The sequence below is a fragment of the Aphis gossypii genome, chromosome 1 (assembly GCF_020184175.1).
Source record: "Aphis gossypii isolate Hap1 chromosome 1, ASM2018417v2, whole genome shotgun sequence".
Classification (NCBI taxonomy): domain Eukaryota; kingdom Metazoa; phylum Arthropoda; class Insecta; order Hemiptera; family Aphididae; genus Aphis; species Aphis gossypii.
Window position 1 is genome coordinate 20,892,817 of NC_065530.1, and position 23,042 is coordinate 20,915,858.

The 23,042-nt window shown below is 25.3% G+C and overlaps 1 protein-coding gene across 1 annotated transcript in view; it reads left to right on the forward strand.

Moving 5' to 3' along the window:
- Positions 1 to 21,268, forward strand: part of LOC114121299 (probable G-protein coupled receptor No18) — a 137,103-nt gene extending 115,835 nt beyond the window's left edge. Inside the window, exon 3 of the mRNA XM_050198582.1 lies at positions 15,395 to 21,268. Within this exon, the coding sequence (XP_050054539.1) occupies positions 15,395 to 16,444 (1,050 nt within the window). The 3' untranslated portion in view covers positions 16,445 to 21,268. The remainder of the gene's footprint in view (positions 1 to 15,394) is intronic.
- The last annotated feature ends 1,774 nt before the right edge of the window (positions 21,269 to 23,042 follow it).

The following is a 23,042-nucleotide window of genomic DNA, read 5'->3' on the forward strand; positions in this document are numbered from 1 at the left end:
ATTTGAAGCAACCTCTCTCCTCACAGTAAACCAGTCGTGCGGTACTACGCTAACAATAAAACATATTTTCGAAGAATGCAGACAATACAATGAACTCAGAGAGAGAATTCAAAAAATAAGCCATTGCAGACAGGTTGAGATCACATAAAAAAAAAAAAAATATTGAAAAAATTTGATTTACTATAGCCAAGATATACTTAATAACTAAAACTCTTAATATTATATTATTATTATAACTATTACAATTATATTATACTAAAAACTGTTCGTGTCATTATAAATAGGTATATCTACGTGTTAATCTTAAAGTTGTCAAACATAGATTATAAGTGGTAACTTTATAGGTCTTGTATGGAAATAATTCTAATAATTAAAAATGTATTTGTGCCGTGTACCGATGCATGGCTAAATAATCTAGTTTTCAAAGTTAAAACTTCGTTTTAAAAAAAAAATAAAACAAAAATTAATTAATAATTGAGAAATTGAGTTTATTCTGTTTATCATTTTAGAGTTTATAAATTGACATTCAGCATTTAATTATATTGATTTATTATATGCATATTATAATATTCGAAGTAAATACGAAAATAAACTAATTGTCTTTTTTCCCTTTTAGTTTTATCCATAACGGTTTTAGTTTTAAAGACAAAAAACGTTTTTCGACCAATAAAATGTAAATAGCATGCCTTATTTTCATGGTTATAAACGGTTTACAATAATGTAGGAAGCACAAAATCTCATTTATAAAACAGCATAGTTAATTCTGTGAATAAAGAAAAGTCGATCTATAATAATGATTCAGTTACTATTAAACAGTGTAATACTATAATATCATTAATCTATTTAATAAAATATAATATATTTATGATAATAAAATATTTGTAATTTTAACTAATTTTAATCATATTAACTAATACACTTATATAAATAATTCAGTAAAATTAGTTTATCAATTTTCATATGACTTGCAATATAGTATTATTATAATATATTTTTGTAATATTTTAAATAATTTAAATGCGTACATCACATATATTTAATAATAATTATTTATAAATGTATTTTTTTGTTTTAATTCAACTATTTGTATCGTTCATTAAAAGTTACAGCTTTTAATGTTATGAAATTTACTTAACCTTAAATGTCTATGATTTATGGAAAATAATAATTATATACTATTATGTTCAAATTCTCAAGTTAAAATGAATATTTTTTTTGTTTCTTAAATTTAATAAATTTAACAGGAGACTAATGTAACACTTTTAAGATACATTGTTAAACTATACAAAAATCATGATAAAATATTATTATAATATATATATATATATATAATAAAATAAACGTCTACTATTTGAAACACATATTATTGTGCATACAACTAAATTATACAATAACACACAGAATTAAAATTTATATATATATTTTAATGGATATGACTGTGACCTATTTTTATTATTATTATTATACACGCATAGATACTGTATACTAGAAAACCGCAGTATCGAAGCAAATAACTTTCGGCTTGACATTTACCATAATTCGTATATGAAAAATGTCAGCCGTTTCGAAATTTGTTTGTCAGGTGATACAAATATCTTGAGAAGATTTATACCCTAATATCACTACATACAATGAAACATGCATTATTTGGATATAAAAAATATATAAAACGTTCAAAATGGGCCGTATGTAAAATCATATATTATATATATTTATGTTTGCAAAAAAAAGTTTAGAGCTAACTTTGTGCAAAATAGTGGTATTCGCGGTATTCTAAATCCAAATTCAAAACTATCACCGGTAAAATTTGCTAGTTTAAATTAATTTTGTGAAGTTTTTGTCAAAACTTTTATTGTTTGTATATATTTAAGCAAGGATTTTAACTTCCAAAAATTATTTAAAAATGAATTATTTTAAAATATTGTTGTTCAATCATTAATAAGAGTATTACTCTTAGCAAGTGTATAAAAATATAATATTTTTATATATCAAGATATAACATAAGTGTATATCAATAATAAATTATCTGTTACTTAATAATATAAAATCTAAAATATTACATTAATTATATTCTTGAACGTATTGTTGAAAGATATAATTTATTTTTTTATTTTGTTTATATGCATTTATAATGTATTAATAAATTATATATTATTTTTCGAGTATTTTTCATGCGAACGTTAATAAATTTAACAAATTACGCAATGTAGCGAATGTAGTGTTTTAGTTTAAAAACAACGATTATAATCTATTTATTTAGGTAACACATGTATGTAAATATCATATGTTAATTAAAATATAAATTACATATTTATAATTTAGGTTCCTCATATTTTAAATATGAAGTTCAAAATATTCTACTATATCAATTTAATATAATAAGGATAGTTGTTTATTTAAAAAAAAAAATATTTTTTAATTTAAATTTTATTAGAATTATTTCCGTTAAGTAATACCTCTATATTTTATATTTTATTTTAGTTTATATTTACTATATAATAATAATTAAACATAGGAAATATATTATTTGTTTATTAACTAATTTAATAAGTTAAAAATAACTTAAACAAATATCATATCTGTTAAAGATTTTAAAGGTTGAATAAAAAATATTTTGTAGAAAATAATACATCGACTACGTCGAGTAGTTCAACTTTGTATACTTATTACAACTTATATAGTCAGTTTAATGAGAATAATGCATATAACATTTACAACCAATGAGTTACTTAGTGAAATATTAATTTCTTTATTATAGTTCCTCGTAAAATGAACTAAAGTTAAATAACACGTTATAAAACATTAAGAAAAGGAAAAATAAATGTAATATTTGGTGTAGTTTTCATCGTAATGATATGATACATATTTTAATTAATTTGTAATCGTTTATGATCTCGATACACGTCTTTATTATTGCCAGGTGAATAAGTATTACACAATATTTCAACTGAGTTTCTTATTATATAATTTCTATTAATTTTACTTTAAAGTAAATAATAAAGTATTGCTTTTAAAAAACTTACTTTACTTAAAATATTCATACGTTTCAAAAATTCTGGAGGCTGACCAATAGTCGAGATATATTTTGATTAGACAATGGTATAAGCGACGACGGGCAACAGACACTGCTGACATCACCAGAGTTTGCTACAGGTCTAATCAATTTTCGAAATTGAAGAAGCAACGGCATAAAGGATAGAGTAGTAATGAATTTTAGTTTTCCCCAGAGTTACGAGTGCCACTGCCGCCACCGGTTGGCGTATTATATCTTGTATACGAATGTAGTCGTTAGTGGTCTCCGAAACATAGTATCAATATATCATCTTATCCTATGTGGAAGGGTCAAATTTAATCAGTTTTAGTTATTGTATAATTAACTATTTGCATTTGGTTTTGTGCGGTTGCTTCAATCGTCATAATTCATTGAAGGGTAGGTCAAGAAGCCAATAGAAAGAGATAGAACATAAGGCTCGTTAATTTAATACGTAAGATATGATATAATTTGTAATTAGATACTCTATTACATGAGTATTACACAAGCTTATTAATAAATTATAATACTTGAATATTTCACATTATTTTTCTTTCGGTTATAAAAGGTGAAATATATTTTAAAAAGAAGTTTGAGAACTATTTAATATCATTATGATAATTATTAAAACTTAATAACAACATTGAATTGAATAATAATAGTCTAGCTTATGATAACAATAATTTGAAAGTTCAAACGACTGGAGGCGAAGATTTTAAGGCTGCGAAAGTTGTGAATATTTGAATTATTGACTTTCCGTGGGTTAGGTTGAAACTTTACTAATATAGGAAAAGAATAACAAAATATGATATTTCCTTTTAACTTTCATCAAACTTGACAATTTAATGTTTAAATTAAATTATTACATAATCTCCATATAATTTAAAATCTTTTTTAAGCTTCATAAGATAACGTGAAAATATAATTTTAGCAAAGTTTATGGAGTATATTTAGAAATAATAAACCTTTATAACATAAAAAATATAAACTTATCAAATTAATAAAAAACAAATAAATCATGCATTAAATGACTTCCATTTATTTGGCTTTATAATATGTGAAGTAAAGTATCGGTCATTATTTGTATTTCGTATTTAACTTAGTATTATTTATATTATTATCTTTAATGAAACCATTTAAATTGACTACAGGGTGCCTCAACTTTAACTAAAACGCCAGCATAGCCTTGGACGCAATCAGTTTTTCCGTTAAGGGTTAAGGGGAGGGCACAGCTATACGATGACTAGTAGTGGACTCATAAATATTTAAATTTGAATTTCCTGACCGGCAATCCCATAATCCTTACCCTCCCATCATGCACCTTCTCTTCACCACATCTTTATTTCTTTATCTCTTTTCCTCTTTTGCCTCATCTGCATCACTAAATCGTTCTTTCTCTTTCACACTTTCCCTTCACGACTCATTCTGCTTTTACTCCGCCATTTTTCAATGTTCTCTATCCCGTTTGCAGAGTGACTCATAAATAAAATTCTCAAACGATTCAAATCAAATTAAAATGTTCATAGTTTCGTAATTTATTGTCTCTCATAATAATAGTGGTAGCAAGGAAAACGACGGAAACAATACCAGACTATACGTCATATTCTGAAGTAGTGGCAAACAATTATTTTCTATACAGACGTGGAAGACATAAAAAATAATAATAATAATACAATTATTATGTTGTCAAGCCGGTGTCACAGTGAACATTATTCTACATATTATTAAAATAAATAAAGTCAAAAGTTAGAAGTACAACGTAGGTTCACTGTATATTATGTACACAAATATAAAAATATGTGTATAATAATATTATAAAAAAAAAAAATAAAAACGTATTACAATCTTATTTACTGTGTAGTACCAAAATTGTATTAAGGATATTATAGTAATGAAGTATTCTAAACTTATAATAGGGCCACATCAGTCAATACATATATAATTTAAAATGTAAATTAATATAATAAAGAGTATAAAATATCATATTATATAATATTGTTATATTTAATATTAATAATAGAGAATAATACAATATAATATATAAAATGTTATTTCAAATTCTGAATGGATAGTGATGAATTTTATGGTTTAACAATGGTTATTCTCTTTTTTATAATAATTATTGTTTGTGTATACCAACACTGTTTTAAACAATAAATATTTATTTTATCTTCAACTTTTAGGATGATTCCTAGTAGAAAATTTATTGTATCTAGTTGGTACTTTAAGAAGTCAACAATTCTAAGTATCTAGTTTTCAAATTAACAGGTAAAACCAAAACAAAATAAGTAGGCAAGTAGATATCTACAACTGTACAGTAGGTTAGATCACTAGATAATTATGTTAAATCTGAACTATAAATAACTAAATATATTTTATTATTAGTAAATGTTAATAATTTAGGCAATGGCTTAAATTAAATTTAAATACTTTGAAAATGTCATTGGGTATAATAAAATGTAGTAATATATTATGTAAAAGTTTCGAATTCTTTATAAATAAACGTAAAAGTCATTTAGTAACAAAATTCCAAACATCTAATGATAAAATAAAAAATATGAATTTTAAATAATAAAATAATTTGTAATTTTTCAGATGTATAAAACTATCTTCAAATTTAGTTTTTTTTTTTTTTTGTTCTATTTATATACATTTCAAATTGTTTTTATTATTACAGAAAATGTACAGATGATATGTTATTATGTAGGTAATTAAAACTTATGTTTGACTATATTATGTATTCATAATTTTCTTAAGTTTTAAAGGTTTAAGTTTAAAATAAAACCAAATGTATTATCTAAACATTTTAATAGTAATGTCTTACGTTGTAAAAGTTATATAGTAGTGTAGTTCAAAATATTCTTTGTTATACGTTTATAAAACAAATGTTAATATCATTATAAACTGTTTTATATATTATCTTGATTTTTCCGTTATGGTTTCCGTATCAACGAAGATATTTTGTAAGTGATAATAATTATCTAATAATTTAGTGTTCTTAGTAACGGAAATATAATAATAATTGAATTACAAAATTTAATAAATATGAAAGTTAGCCCATTATATCCTTAAAATGAAAAAGGTACCTTAAGTATTTAAATTTTTATCTGTATATGTAATTTCTTGATACAATTTGTATGATTTCAAGAATATACTCTCTTCTAGTTTATATATTATATTGTGTGATTAATCAGTTCACATATTAATTCAACCCAAAACCACTTGTTTATTGTTTGAGTGGGATGAACAAAGCTCTTAATAGTACTCTACAAACTATAGAATAATATTATAATTTATATTATAGACTCCAATTGCATGGGGTGATTATCACAAGCATTGAACAACGTTAAAATTAACTGTGCACATTTTAATGGCTAACAATATTCGGTCTGATACAAAACCAGAATATCATTATTTTAAACAGAAGCTTAGAATTGCTCACAGACTTGAATGGCGTGGAAAATGACTTTTAATCAGGAAGGTGTAAAATAATTTTATGACTTGCAAACTTTGGACAAAATATTAAAGAAGTATATTTTGTAAAGAACAAAATACTGGAAAACTTTTAGAATATTTTCTCAGTAATACTTTTTACGCTTTCAAGTTACCTAAATAAAGAACAATTGCATAATAAAATTCAACGATAAAATAAATAATCAATTTAAGTACTTAAATAATTTTAAACAAAAACATAGTAATAAAAGATGAGTTTATGTTTTGCTAAACTGATAAGTTCTAAAAATAAAATTTTGATACATAATTTAAAATTTTAAACTTCGTCATCATTATTTGAAACAGACAAATAATATTTAATGAATCACTGGCCGTGGTGTTTAAGAAGAAATTATTTGATATAATTATCCCGTAAATTCTTTGTGATAATGTTTTAATAATGAGTAAACTGTTCAAAATTATAATATAAGTTATATTAAATTAAAAAAATCTGGATTAAATAACATAATATTTAATTAGAATCATATGATACCTGTGTACAAAATGAATATTATCAAAATGTTATTCTTATTCAAAATTTACCTTCTAAAGAAGGTATTTCTAAAGAAACTTAATAAATAAGTTATTTTATTAACAAAAATTTTTATCTATCTAACATATTTTTATATATGTGTTTATAAGGTACAGAGATAAAATAAAAGATTCATTATAGTCACTGCTCATTGAGGCTGAATAACTAAAACTAGTTTAATAACAATATAAACAGTTTTTAAACCAATATGATGATAAATGTGGGTGCATTACTTTATTGTATATATATATATATATATATATATATATATATAAGAATAAGAGGATAATGTAATGATTAAAAAACATCTTCAAATGCTCAAGAAAGTACATTATATATATACAAAATTATAACAGTACAGATTGAAAAAAAAAATTAAGTAAAAGTAAATTGTTGTAATATTTTTATACATCAAGATCTACATAGGAATATTTTATATACATTTTTATGATTTATGCTGTCACTTTAAAAATAATAAATAACAGTTTATCAAATATATAAAACAAACCTCACTCTTTAGAATAATGTGATATAAGAGAAAAATTATAAGAATTAATCATTATATTTCAATTGTGACAATTATAACACTAAAAAAAAAAAAAAAAAAACAAAGCAAAACTATGGAAAAATAAATATTTTATTTCCTTATAACTACAATCTTAATGATATATCACAATTTATAATATTTATTATTAAAAAAAGTAAATTGAAAATAAATTAAAATATGTATGTCATAAGTACCTAATAAGTTATAACCTACATCATTACTATGGAATATATTATAACACAATATAATATGATTAATATGTGTTATTAATGGTTTTTACAACAAATAAAAAAAATATATTAACAATACCATAAGATGTCGACTTTTAAACAATAATTAATAACAAAAATAATTTATTACCATACCACGAAAGATTAATTTGAAATAAATATAATTCCAAATAAAAATATTATGTACATATTTCTTTAGTTCGTGCAAATATTATTTTTAAATGAAATAAATCTAATTTTAATTGTTTACTGCTCCAAGGTATTTTGTATTAGTATAAAATAAAAATAAAAAAAACAATTACAGCAATTTAATAAAAGAAATAATGACTGTTTATTATGGAAATAGATTAAGGTACCTAACAATTTGTTTATTAATTATTCTTTGAGCAATGACCGCTAATGTTCATCCTTTGCAGTTAGGTAGAAGGACAGCAATCGCTATTCTCATTAATTTTATATAAAATGAAATTCAAATATTTATATTATATTTGCGAATACATGATAATTGTTACCATCATGTGCGTTCTAAGGTGAGGGGCAACAAGGGGCACTTGCCAGCCCCTTAGAATTTTAAATTTGTTTTGAATGTATAATTATTATACCTAATTGTAATAATGTTCTATAATTAAAATATATAAAAAAATTTCATTTATTTTTAAAATTAATTTTGAAAAATGTCTGAGAACGCCCATGGTTACAATACAATTGAGATTATGTATTCGCGCAGGTGTGTAATAATATTATTGTTGTTATAAGAGAGCATAGATGGATAATAAATAATAATACAACTTGTTATTTATATATGGATTAAAATAAATATAGAGATTCAATCAAAGTACTCTATTTATTAGTTTTAGCATGATTCGATTTTACCCAAATTCGATTTCATTCAAATACTTGAGAATTGTATACAATAAAAACGAATTCAATTACATTACAGACGAATTTTTTTCGAAAGTCGTCTGTTTAAACTCTGTCATCCCAGTAACATCACTACGCAGTACTTGGAATAATTTATTTATTTTTTTTATTTTTTTTTGTCTTAAACTTGTAAATAATTTCTTTGTTGTTTATTATTTTACAAAAACACTTCTCGTTTATTTCGCATTAATTAATAAGTTTATCGAGTTTCAAGAAAACTGGGCAGCGGGCTCGTTGAGTTAGCTCGGGCGGGAAGTAGTGTAAAAAAAGAAATACCACATCGTATTTTAAGTAAACAAAAATACAGAAAGAATTTTCATGAAGTTTTTATTTCTATTAGGGATATAAATATTTGTGAGTGATTCAGTCTTTAGAAATCTGTGTATAAATAAATAACTGAATCCTTATTTTTACCAGTACAGACTTATTTTATCACCATAGGACACTTTTTAGAAAAAAAAATGTAAAAAGTATTATACGTGACTGTATCATTATATTATGTAAGTCAAACAATCAATTACAACATAGCTATACAATTATTATAGAGTAAATATAACAAAAAGTATTTTGTGAAATTCCAGATAAATATAATAAAATTGTATTACTTTGATAAAACATAAATTCAAAACCTTTATCCACAATATCATCTCTTATAAATACTCAAGATATAGAAATATGCTATATAGAATTAAGAGTGTATGATTAATATTGCCTCACTATTCACTTTAAAATAATTTGTATCTTTGGATTTTTTTTTAATTTAATGACTGAATTTTAAGAGAACTTAATAAATTACACTAAAATATTAATTATATCATTTTTGAATGTATAAAATTGGAAACTTAAGCTTTGTAAGATAACCTATAAATTATGTTTTGTTTTTTTGAAAACTACTTCATTTTATAAACAATACTATAATTGTCTATGAAAATAATATAACAGTAAAGTTTTAGTTATTTTAACACGCCATACGCCATATCATTTCGTAATTATATATTGGAAACAAAAAATCAGATGATTAATTACTATCGTTAGGTACCTGCCATTGAATTGACTGTTAAATTTAACACTAATTACTTTTTTCTTTAATGTACTTTAAATTAATCGCTTTCAAAATGTGAATATTTTTTATTTTTATTTTTACTTTCATTATTTTTATGCCAACAAATTTGTATACAAGTAATACCTACAATAATACAGTAATACAATTTCACAGTATAAATCGGGACGACATTCGGTTATGTAGTTTCTGTGATTAAGTAAGCGAAACTGGATGCAATTAAATGAAAAGAAACCTCATAAGTGTAAATTAAGTGAAAATGTTAAAATTTAGGCTTCATATTCAGTTGAAAAATCTAATTACAAAATAATATACATATTAATGTCCAAAAACCAAAAAAGAATATAATTTTCTACTTGACGAGATCAATCAATTATAAACTAATTTCATTTGAATTAACATCGCCAATATTCTTGTCAGAAAGGATGATCAAAAAACATCAAAATAAAGTTTATTCGCATACTTAGGGAAATTATGATCTATAACTATTTAAAATGTTTATAAAACTTATTTATTGCTTACTCTTTTTAGAAAAAATTGGTATACATAATATTATATTATATATTGGTTTAATTGTTTTAATATTAGGTTCTTATTTATGGCTCACATCATATTCATAAAAGTAAGAAATGTACAGTATTAATTATCATTAATAACCGAAATTATCTTTCTTTTTGGTGTAATTGATGAAGGTGACACAACAATAAAATATCTAGATAAGATTAAAACTCTATTTTTAAATTATCATTCCGATATGAACATACTTTTTAATATGAGCTAGGGATATAAATACAAGGAGCATTTCAGACAACTGTTTGGAATTCGAGTGCCTTAAAATTGCACTTAATAATAAAAATAATATAGGTAAGTGTAATTACAGCAAAGTCATTACCTACTCAGGAAAAGTATCGATAAAATACTATTAAATCAAATAATTCCAAAGATGCTATTTTCAATATTAATATAATATGCAAATCCATAAGTTTAGTTATATTATTTGAAATAATATTATACTTCATACCATGAGAGATTTAAAAATACTAGATACTAATTACTAAATTACCTGTTTACAACAATTAAATTTAATGAAAAAAAATATGGATTTGTATCAGTTTATAGATCCCAAAGTAGTAACATAATCATATTTATTACAAATATAAGCACAATAATAACCAATATAATTGATTGCTATAAACAAATTCCATAATTATTATAGGAAGGAGATATAAACATTAATCTACTTGATACTTTTAATTCAACAACAATTTATTTAGATTTAATAAATTTCTTTAGCTTCAATCAATATAAGTAATATTAATTTCCCAACTCAACCCACGGCCAATAGTTGTATTGATCATAATATATTCGTTAAGGACACTGAGACTTTGAAACAGTTGTTAGACTCTCTAATTACTTAAAATGATCCGTTATTTCTACAATTACATCATTCTATGACAAATTAAAATAACAATATTAATAATAAGTTATATAAAAATTTACATTTTTTGAATTTAAGGTAAATAACTTAAAATAATTGGAATGATTTCAAAAAATTAAACTTTCAATGATAAGCTAGCAATACTTACAAAAACTATACATAATCTATTAAATAATTATAAATTTTATGGGAAAACAAAATATAACTAACAAAGTCAATGTATTATCAGATTAATTAAAAAATAAAATTAAGATAATTAACTACATACTATAACTATCTGACAACTGTCTAATTCTTTATTGATAAAAATAAATACAAAACGTATAGAAATAATATATTATAATTAAATGAAAACAACATTTTTGTATAAAAATAAAATATAATATATAACAACCCACAAATGATAAAGTCAACAATAAAAGGCATAACAACGTCAACCCAGTTATATTTTCAAAACTATAGATTAAATATAAAAACATAATTCCAAGAATCCAATTATAAAAAACTATTAATAACTGATAATGTATTCAGATTCAGCCACTTTTCTTAGATAACTGGCTTCCTTAAAAATAATATTAAAAACAGGGTATAAAAATCAGTTTCCTGCCAAATGCACATTAAACTATATTTATTTAAGAAACATAACTTAAACAGAAATAAGTAATATTATTTCTTTCGGGAAAGGTGAATCGGCTCCTTTAAAAAAGATGGTATTATCAATGAAAATAGTAAAACATATAAAGAAACAATAAATAATAATTTAAAATACATTTTGAACATAATTTAGGATAAAGTATTTATTTAGTTTAAATTTGCCATAGTAGGTATCACCAATACACAAAGGGGGGGACAAAACAGAAAAACAGAAATTAATAAATACAGACCTACCACCTACTTTTAGAATATTAAATACTTTTTAAAAAATATTCATAAAAGCCATTTAAATGAAAACGAGATCCTACCAAAATCCCACAATGAATTTCAAGAAAGAATTAGAACCGAATAATGCCCTTGTACATCTATCAATGAATATTAACACAAACCTCAACAAGATAAATAAATCTCTAAGATTTTTTTTGGATCTCATAAAAGCGTTTAGTAGTATCTCTCATAAAACACTAATACATTTTGTTAAATTTATTGAAATTGATAAGTAATAAAAACCATTAATTTTTTTTTAAATCATACTCAACTAATAGAAAACTACATCAAGTTAGAATATCTATCATTTTAAGCGACAAAACTACAATAACTATTGGGGACAATTTTATATTTAATTTATAACATAAGTGTGAAATTACGAAAAACTAAGAAAAAAAAATGAAAAAAATATATAAGAATTAATTACTCGAGAGCAATTTTGCTATGACTCAGATGGTTCTGCGATATGGCATAACTGCTTTTGATGGTCTAGGTTTTTTAACAAGTAATGAAATACAAAGGGCTCGGAAAAACATAATTAAAATAATATTAAATAAATCCAAAACGTGTTCTTCAATATAAATATTCAAAGACTTAAACGTCTTATCAGTACAACAACTGCTATTTTATAGAAATGCTCTTTATTATACATACAAATTGAATCTTATTAGCTTTAAACCAAAACGTACATAATACACGACAGAAAAATAATATAGAGATGCCTACTATTAAAACATTAAAAACAAGTCCGTATTTTTCTCGAGTAGGTCTAAACTTATAAAGCTCTAATACATATCATAAACTTCAAATCTTACATACAACAGGAAAAATCCGTCATAGTATAGTTAAGTCATAGCACAAACAATATATGAACTAAGTGTACGTGACACGAATTTATTTAATCAACTTAATATTATAATAGCAAAATTGTTAATAATAAATATGTACTTCCAAGTTCCTTCACTGTAAGTATTATTAGCATTAGGCTTATTTTATTATAACCCTTTATTTTTACTCGCATTACTAATCTTATATCACCAATAAGAGGTTATCCTTAGTGGTGAATTAGAATACGCATTTTATTAATTTATTATAATTACATACTTTTTATGTACCGTTAGGTGTCTAAGGAAATCATCATTATTATTATTGTTTATTTATGAAACTTTATAATAAATGTAGTGTATATTAAATGATGTGGCGTGAGTCAGTTGGTATCTAGTAATGAAACATAAAAAAAAATTAATAATATAATAATTAAATAGCATTACTTGAATTAGGATATTTAAAATATGTTTAATACAATATCAAAGTTCCATATTTGCCTACATGTACAACACAATGCAATAAAAAAAATTCCCCTTATTCCCTACATAATATTCTGTCAACATATTACTATATTGACTTACTATTATAACTTTTACCTACGAAAATGTATTAACCATCACTGTTTGAGACTAACACATTATTTTCATCGACCATAATCATATTCGGTATACTTTTAAAATATTACAATTATTATTAGTCTTATTAGAACAATCTCAAAATAAATGTAATATTATAAAGATTGTTACATATTATAATACACTTTTTGGAGTATTTCAATTGTCAGTATCAGACGAGAAATTTTAGTTCGTATACTCTACTCATTAAAATCTTGTAGACTGGTTAGTTTACAGCATATTTTTTTTGCAGAAAACATCGCGTTCACTTCATGAAAACTTATTCAGATAACTGTGATATTCAAACAGTACTCATGTGCGTCAGTATCATAGAAAACTTGTATAACACACGCGCTATATGTTTCTCAAGCCAAAAGTTTTCTGGCAGTGCGATATTTTCGGTTGACTAAGGACGGACCTATAATATTTTGTATTATCATGTATATAAACTACGAACTTTGTAGTTGATGAATATATGTATTATGAAATATTATTTTTTACTTAATTTAACATAACTTAACGTGTTATATTGATTTATTAAAACACATTCAAAGTCACAGTTAGCAAGAAGACAACATTTTTTTTAACTTCTAGCCCTGTCGATAATTATTGCAATAATCGATTACCACTTACTTAACCATTCATCATATTATATTAAAATACAATAACAATTTTTCAAGTAGGTATCAACTTAATAAAAACTATTATAAACTAATGATAACTTAAACCAATAATGAATAATCCAATTATATACTTATCTTTATTTATTGGTAAAAAAAAAGTTTTATATTTTTATTTTACAATATGATTTCTTACAATTTAAAACACAAAACCACATTACCAAATGTTATATGAGTATGAAATAAATTAAGAAATCTTTTTTTCACAACTTAAGAGCAATACAGACTTCTATTATATTAACGTACTTCTCTACTCTAAAGTCTTAATATAGTAGTCTATTGTAAAAAGCAATGTTACCATGACTCTTCGATCAATGTCAAGGAGCTTAGAAACAACTTATTATACGAATTACGATTACAATGAACTCATGTAAATAATTAAAAACATAGATGGATGCACTGCTGAGTCGTGCAGATACACTATATGCTCAAACGAGACAACGCTATCGGTCAAATTGTTGTGGAAAAGAGAGGTCCAATCACTATTATTTTGTGCAGCAGACTCATATAGTATACTAATATGTAGATAATATTATTATGTGCATAATATAGTTATCAGATACGTTAAAATAAGTATCTAAGTACAAACACCCGGTTCAAGTGTCTTAAAATGTATTTAACACCACAAAATGTTTTAATAAAACCAAAAATTAGAAATATACAGTCACCGCGTTAAAGTAAAATAAATAATGCATAATTTAAAATAGGTGAAATGATTTTTATGTCAGTCTTCAAATGTAATTGTACACTTACAAATTACAATGGAGTCATTGTCAATGAAAAATAACGAACAAAATACGATTTGTAAATTTATTATAGTACTGTTATAAACCTATGATACATCATCATAGACCGTTTAAGTTCGATAAAATAGAACAAAAATTTAGGTAATTATGACGTAATAGAGGGTAGTATCCACTCGACCACCAAGGGAATTTTCTGGTACCTATATGTATTTCGGTTAAACTAATATTGTAATAATATGTTGTGTCCTAAACACTTTTGTTACGCGTACCCAATGACGCTGATAGTCTAAGATAATAATATTATGTGAACGCAACGAGAATAATGGACACGTCCACGTTTTTTGTGTGTTTCAGCTGAGCGAGGACTTGGGATACCGGATATACTCGGCACTCGGTTCGTTCTACATACCGTCGTGCATCATGGTGTTCGTTTACATCCGGATATACTTCGCGGCCAAAGCGCGGGCGCGGCGGGGCATCCGGAAACCGCCGTCGAAACCGAAAAAGGGGGCGGCCAAGGCGGCGAAGGCGGCCGCCGCCGCGGCCGCGGCCGCGCAGAGCCCGTCCACCGTGTCGCAGACGACCAGCTTCATCACGCGGCCGTCGCCGGCCAGCGTGCCGCTGACCGCGTTCCGGTCGCCGCCCGCCACGCCGGTCAACACCACGCTGCCGGTGATCGCATGCGACTACGCCAGCGACGCGAGCACCAGCGACGTGAGCAAGGACGGCGACAAGGACACGCTGAAGGTGTTCACCACGCAGGGCAGCCGCCGGCTGACGGTCAACGGCGACCTGGCCGGCGGCGGCGGCCGGTGCCGGGCGTCCAGCGTGGCCGTGGACACGGACATGGTCAGCGAACTGGAACCGTCGTCGTCGGACTCGGGCAACGTGCAAAAGTGCGGGGCCGTCAAGCCGGTCAAGTCGCGGCTGTGCAAGCCCATATTCGGCGTCGGCCGCAAGTCGGCCAAGGCGGCGTCGGCCAAGGCCAAACGGGACATACTGGACACGGGCAAGGTGTCCATGGCGTGCCGCGGCGGCGTCGATCACCATCAGTACGGGTCCGGTGCCGCGAACGCGGGCGGCCCGGCCGTAGACCCGGCGGCGCCGTGCCAGCCGCGGCCCAAACCGCGTGACCCGGAGCGCGAGAAGCGGCGCATCGCCCGGAAGAAGGAGAAGCGCGCCACGCTCATACTCGGCCTCATCATGGGCTCGTTCATCGCGTGCTGGCTTCCGTTCTTCTTCATGTACATACTGAAGCCGCTGTGTCCGGTGTGCTACATACCGCCGCAGGCTTTCGCCATCGCGTTCTGGCTGGGCTACATGAACTCGGCCATCAATCCGGTCATATACACGATATTCAACAAGGACTTCCGGCGCAGCTTCCGGCGCGTGCTGTTCAAATGATGAAACCGTCGTCGTCGCGCACCACTCGTCGTACGACTGGCGGCCCGCCCGGTGGTCATCCTATTCGACACGACGTCTCGACGTGTCGTCTCTTCTTCTTATATCTACTCGTTCTTTGTATCCTTCGTATTCTCGTTCTCGTTTCTCTCGTAATCGACATCATCATTAATTATTATTATTATTATTATTATTATTATTATTACCTACGCGTACTATTATAATATTGTTGTTATTACTGTTATCATCGTTATTATTATTTATCATTGTATTATACTATTATATAGGTACGTGAAATACGGTCGAATATCTGCAGAAAACTGATTTTTTCACACACCATCCCCCCCCCCTAAGCGCCCATAGACACGTACGGGGTGTGAACGAACACTGTTCAAATACAAAAAGTGAATTGTGCATCCGTCATGATAAAACCATGACTTGCGATCAAACATATGAATAATGAATCAGTAAACTTTTCTCAATTCCGCAGCGGAATTCAACAAATTATTACATTAAAAAAATATTTATGTATATTTTTTTTTTTTTTTTTTAATACCTTTACAACTACTACACTCGACATTTCAACACCAACCGCAGGCAGGCAGATTGCGCAACTAATTCTAAATGAACACTGCACATACTCACTAATGTACACACACGTGTTATAGTTATGCGTGTAAAACGTAGTCGGTATTCGACGTTGGTATTATAAAGTAATATGTGGAGTAATCGAAAAAGCCATTCCATGTAAAAATTGGGTTCTTGGATTACGAGTTACGACGAAAAATCTACAAAATAAAATCGTCAATAAAATGCACGTGTATTTAAACTTTTTTTTAATTTTCCATTTTAACAAAACAATATTAATATAAACCGCTTAACTAAAAACCAAATATAATTTTATAATGTTTATAACATTAACATATATTTTGAATTTTATCTAGTATTACAAAAAAACTACAATTTAACTAATAACAAAAATCTATAACATCGTGCACTAACATAGATGAAGATTAAATGCATGTATAAAAAAGTATTATTTTGAATAAAACATTATGAATTGAGTTCAAATAGTATAAGCTTATTAAAAATTAACAAATAGGTAATAATAATTTTAATACAAGTTATAAATTTGAGCTAAAAAAGTTTTGTTCTAAATCTAATAATATAACAATTTAACTAATAGTTCAAAATTCAATTTTTTACTCCTGAATTTATTAAAATATAATTAATTGTATATCCGATAAAAATATATTTAGCAAATATTTATTTATGTTCAATGTTTGCCTACTTAAATTCCACATTACAACATTGAGTGTATTATTTAGCACAAATTCCATTTATAGAAATTTAAAAATGTTTGTTATAGTTTATTTAAATAGGTACCGTAATACAAAATTCTAATAAATATTATCAAATAACAGTAACCTATTCTATTATATAAAATGATATTTCCGCATAGTCCAACAAAATAGCAAGTAGCGACATAATATTTCAAAACTAAATATAATACAAAATAAGTATTTCAAAATATTGTTAAATTATATTCATATTTTTTTTTTTCAAAGTTCTAAATATTGAAATTATAAAGATAGTTTCAGTATGAACACATATTAAGAATTTATTTTAATACAGGATATTAATGAAAAACCCCCAGTGCACTTAGATAAATTGCATGTTTTTATAGGCTATAATAAACACGGTTTTATTTTTGAAAATTCTCAGAATTCCGTTTTCTAATAATACATTACACAAAAATAATAACATATACAATCGCAGTGTACAAATAAAATGAACATATTATAATTAAATAATGTTTATAATAAACGTTGAAATTGTTTTAAGGCATATAATGTGAGATTTAAATAAATTATTTATTAATATTCACCAAGTACCTAAATATTTGATTGATACGTGTAAAACATATTATAAATACTTCAATTTATTAAATACTAAATTTAAAATTTAAATTAATCCCGAATACTTTATTACAAATTATTGAATTATCGAATTATATAGTTTAACCATAAATAAATTCATTTTTCTAATTAGGTAACTTAAACATAATATATTATATTTAAATTAAAATCAAATTGACTAGTCCATTTTTAGTTCAAAACTACTTACTTCGAAGTGTTTAATATTGCATTTTTAAATTTATATTTTATAATTTTATTATAAGTCTATTGTTTTTAGCTTATAACAATCCATATTTTTTTATTTTAATAATTTAATTTTGTTCATATAAAACACGGACAATCAAAAAAGAATTTCAAACTCATCCTGACTGATGTTGATCAATTATAAACGTGTTACGATTAACAGAAATATGATAAATTATTAACATCGTTAAATAACATTTTTATTAAAAGATTACTTGTATACACATATACCAAGTAACAATGTGGAACATGACGTGTAGAAAAATATGTTTATTTGACAATTTAAATGTGTACATATTATACGTGCATTATGCATGTTATCCGACCAGTTATACCTCAGTTGTTTATTTGCTTCAGTTTTATAATATCCTAGTGAAATAAAAATGGTTGAATAATATGGTTAACACTTATTCATGCGAAACACGTCACTATATATCTCTCGTGTTGGTTTATTTGTATAAAGAAAAAGCAATAATAATAACAACTCAAATAGAAATCATATTATGTTTCTTTATTTTGTTTTGAATTTTGCACACAATTTCTATATGAAATAATACACCAATAATAACGATAGTAAATTCATTTTAAAAATATTTTGCATTTTTCTGGTATTGAAAATTAATTTTCCAAAAACCATGGGATAGGTAGCCGATTTGTTTACCTTCATTTCACACTGTACAGGTACATCCTTAGAGACACAAAAATAACGGGTTATTCTGGTTATGTGAAATATCCATGTTCCCGATCACGTATCCCATCACAATGTTTACATCCATTGAATGTTAGTTTTTCAGTGTAACCTTTATTTACTTACGCAAATGCCAAAAATAACAGAAATATATTTCATACATCCCACTAAGTGAATAATTTTAAATGTCAATATTATTTTTAAACGTGTTATTGTGATTGAATTTATTATAATTTATAATTATTATTGTTATGAAATAAAGTATACAGAAAAAAAAGAGAAGTCAAGAGAATTGACTAAAAGAATGATTAAAAATTAATATTGGAAATTCACATAAATATTATATTATATTTGGTAAATTTTATTAAAATAAATAACAAAACCTTAATATGGAGTGGTCAAATACAGGTGATTATTTTAGGACTAGATTAAGTATTTTTGTTTATAGTGTGTCTAGAATATCTTCATTATCAATACCTAGGCATGGAATAAATTTCATTTTTGAAATTATTACATGTATGATAATTATAAAATAATTCATTTTCTTAATATTTTCACGCATAGGTATGAATAAAATAACTACAATATTAACCTATTAACTAATAATTCAAATTATTAAAAAAATATTTATGAGAGTTAAGAATATATAATAATACGATTCTTACATATTTTTATTTTATAATTCTATTTTCTATACCTAAGTTATTAATTGTTAAAAATAAATATTTTTTTTTTTATTATTATCTAAATATTCGAAATATAAATGAAAATATCTATCGGTTAAAATTCGAAATATGAACAGCTATAAAGTCTTTTAATATTTTATGAGACTAACCGAATCCATTTAATGTATTATATTTGCCAAAATAATCACTTGTTATTTTATTTATAAACATTTTTATAAGGAAACAAAAATCATATTAATGTTATGTTCAAAGTAAATAGTGCCAATTCACAAAAAGTAAAATAAATGAATATGGGCAGGTACCTAAAACGTTTTACACGCATAGTAGCAGAGTATAATCTATTATTACTCAAAGAAGTGTATGGTTTGGTGTGAAAATTTCTTCTGTGGTTTTTGTTTGTTTTTGTTTTCCAGTATAATATTATTACATGCATGTAGATAAAGTTAAGCGCAAGTTTGATTGCATCCCATTAATTAAAATATTCATAATAATGTTTAATTTTATGTATAAAATACGTGCTTCAAATTTGAGAACAAAATATAATTGTATGTATAATTTTTGTGTTAAAATAAATTTAAAAAACGATTCGAACTCTATATTATTCCGTTCGCTTTATTGTGGGTCCAAAAACACAAAGAGGACATTAACGCTTGAGCCTCAAATGATTGTTATATATACATATATATATATGTATATATATATTTAAACAAAGTTATTATATATATATATATATATATGTATACATACTGGATTAAATACTAATATATTGTCCTAATATTATAAAAAAAAAATTGTTAACAAAATAGCTACAAAATATTCTAAGCATACAAAATATTAGGTAGTTGATATTTTATTTTTCAATTTTACTCAATTAACATTAAGTCCATTGTATATAATTTATTAAGGCTTATGACATTAAGAAAAAACAAAATAATATTGAGAAAATACATTTCTATATTTTATCGCTAGTATTTTGTACGAATTATATTCTAAATTAGACTTTTTTAATTTATTATATCTTTACGAATACTACTGATGGATATAGTAGAAACAATAATACCTGCCCTAATAGCAGTTAGTGTAAGTACTTATAGTAAAATTCTATGTACATATACAAACATATTTGATAACTAAACAGTTTTCAATACTTAAAACAAATATGTTTATTATGATATTTGATTATAGAACTCAAGATTAAGAATAATTACATTTATATTTAGTTCATTCCAAAATTCTAAATTACCGAAATCATGATGTACACACCTATTAGTCTTTAAGTTCACGTTATTTTGTTTTTAAAATGACTCAATCACATTGATACTGTTACAAGTTGTATAATTCATATTTTTAGTATATTATTATTATATTGTCTTCCATTTATTCCTATTTAAAAAAATAAAAAATATATTAATAGGATAATATGTTTTTACAAATTTTATTTAAACATAAGTGAAATGTGTTTGAATTTCCGACAAAAACAATGCATTTTAATCTAGGCAATTTAATAAAAATAATTGTTATATTGACAAAAATGTATTTATCTTAATATTAGAATTATAAATAAAAGTTATATTTACAGCTATGGTTAATATAAACTTATTATTCTCGCTATAGAGTTTATAATTGTTTAAATAGCATTGAAAATTATTATTATTATTATTATTATTTGTATTATTATTTTTCTTATTCTAATTATCATTGTTATTATTATATTATTATTGTGTATTATTATTATTATTATTATTATTATTATTATTATTACTATTATTATTATTATTACTATTATTATTATCATTATTATCAAATATAATAAAACAGTTAAAACTATTGAATTTAATAGTTACGTTACATTTTTATTTTGAACAGACAAGAAACTTCCACAAGATCAATTAGCTAGTTAACAGCTGAACGATATCATTGAACTTTTGAGTAATAAAATATGGATAGACAATTGAAAATTAAAAATAACAACAAGAAGAACAAAATAATTAAACAATAGTTCTGAAACAAAATTTGATACAGACATAGTGGTTTCTTTTAATTATAATATCCAAGCAAAAAAAAAAATTAATATTTTATCAGAAACTTACTTACATCCTAAATGAAAAAAAAAACAATTATAGAAATAGTTCAACTGAATTATTTATTTTTACAAACATGACAGTAAAATTCTATAATGGTATAATACGAGTATAATATATTTTTTTTATTTTAAACTAGATTGATATTTTAAATATTTGGTTAAAAGCTTGAAACATGTACGGTTGTATATGGTGCTGTTTAAATAATTATCTTATGATAATACCTATACGTTTTCAGTAACAGACGTTTAATTTTTAAAATTAGTCAACAAATACATTAATATGACAAAATTGTATTCAAATTTAAAATGAATAGTATAATGAAATATTGTGTTTGTATATCTATTAAAAATACAAAAAATAACATTTTATTTGGAACAATGAAATTCAATATATAATATTACATAGAAAATATTAGAAGTATATTTGGGATATATGAATATATTTGTTTAATTTATCAAGAAAGCGTATTGACTTTTTATCATTGATATTTTTAGGTATTTGTACTCATATTAATGATCCTGTATAAACAATGTATATTATTTTTTATAATCCGAAATTAAATTTTGAATTTCCTTTCAAGTACTTAATTCAATAATATTAGTTTATACTTTGCGAATATAATAGATATTATACTTCGTATTTTCAATTATTTAGTTACTTTAAATTTAAACAACTAATAAATATCAAGTGACTTAGAAACATGACGTATAAAATAAATTACATTTTATTGAAAAATTACAATAATAATAACTGTTTAAATATTTTTATAATTAAATTTTTTTCTCAATGGACAGCTTAATAACAAAAAATTAGGTGAAAATAATCATAACTCATTACTGTAGATCAATTAGATAAAGAGAACAATTAATTAATATTTGGCCCTTCATATAAAATTTGATAAACAATACACTTTTAGAAACACCGACATAATGCATATTATACATAGTGTATAATAATTAGCCTTTTAAAGATAAGTCTTTG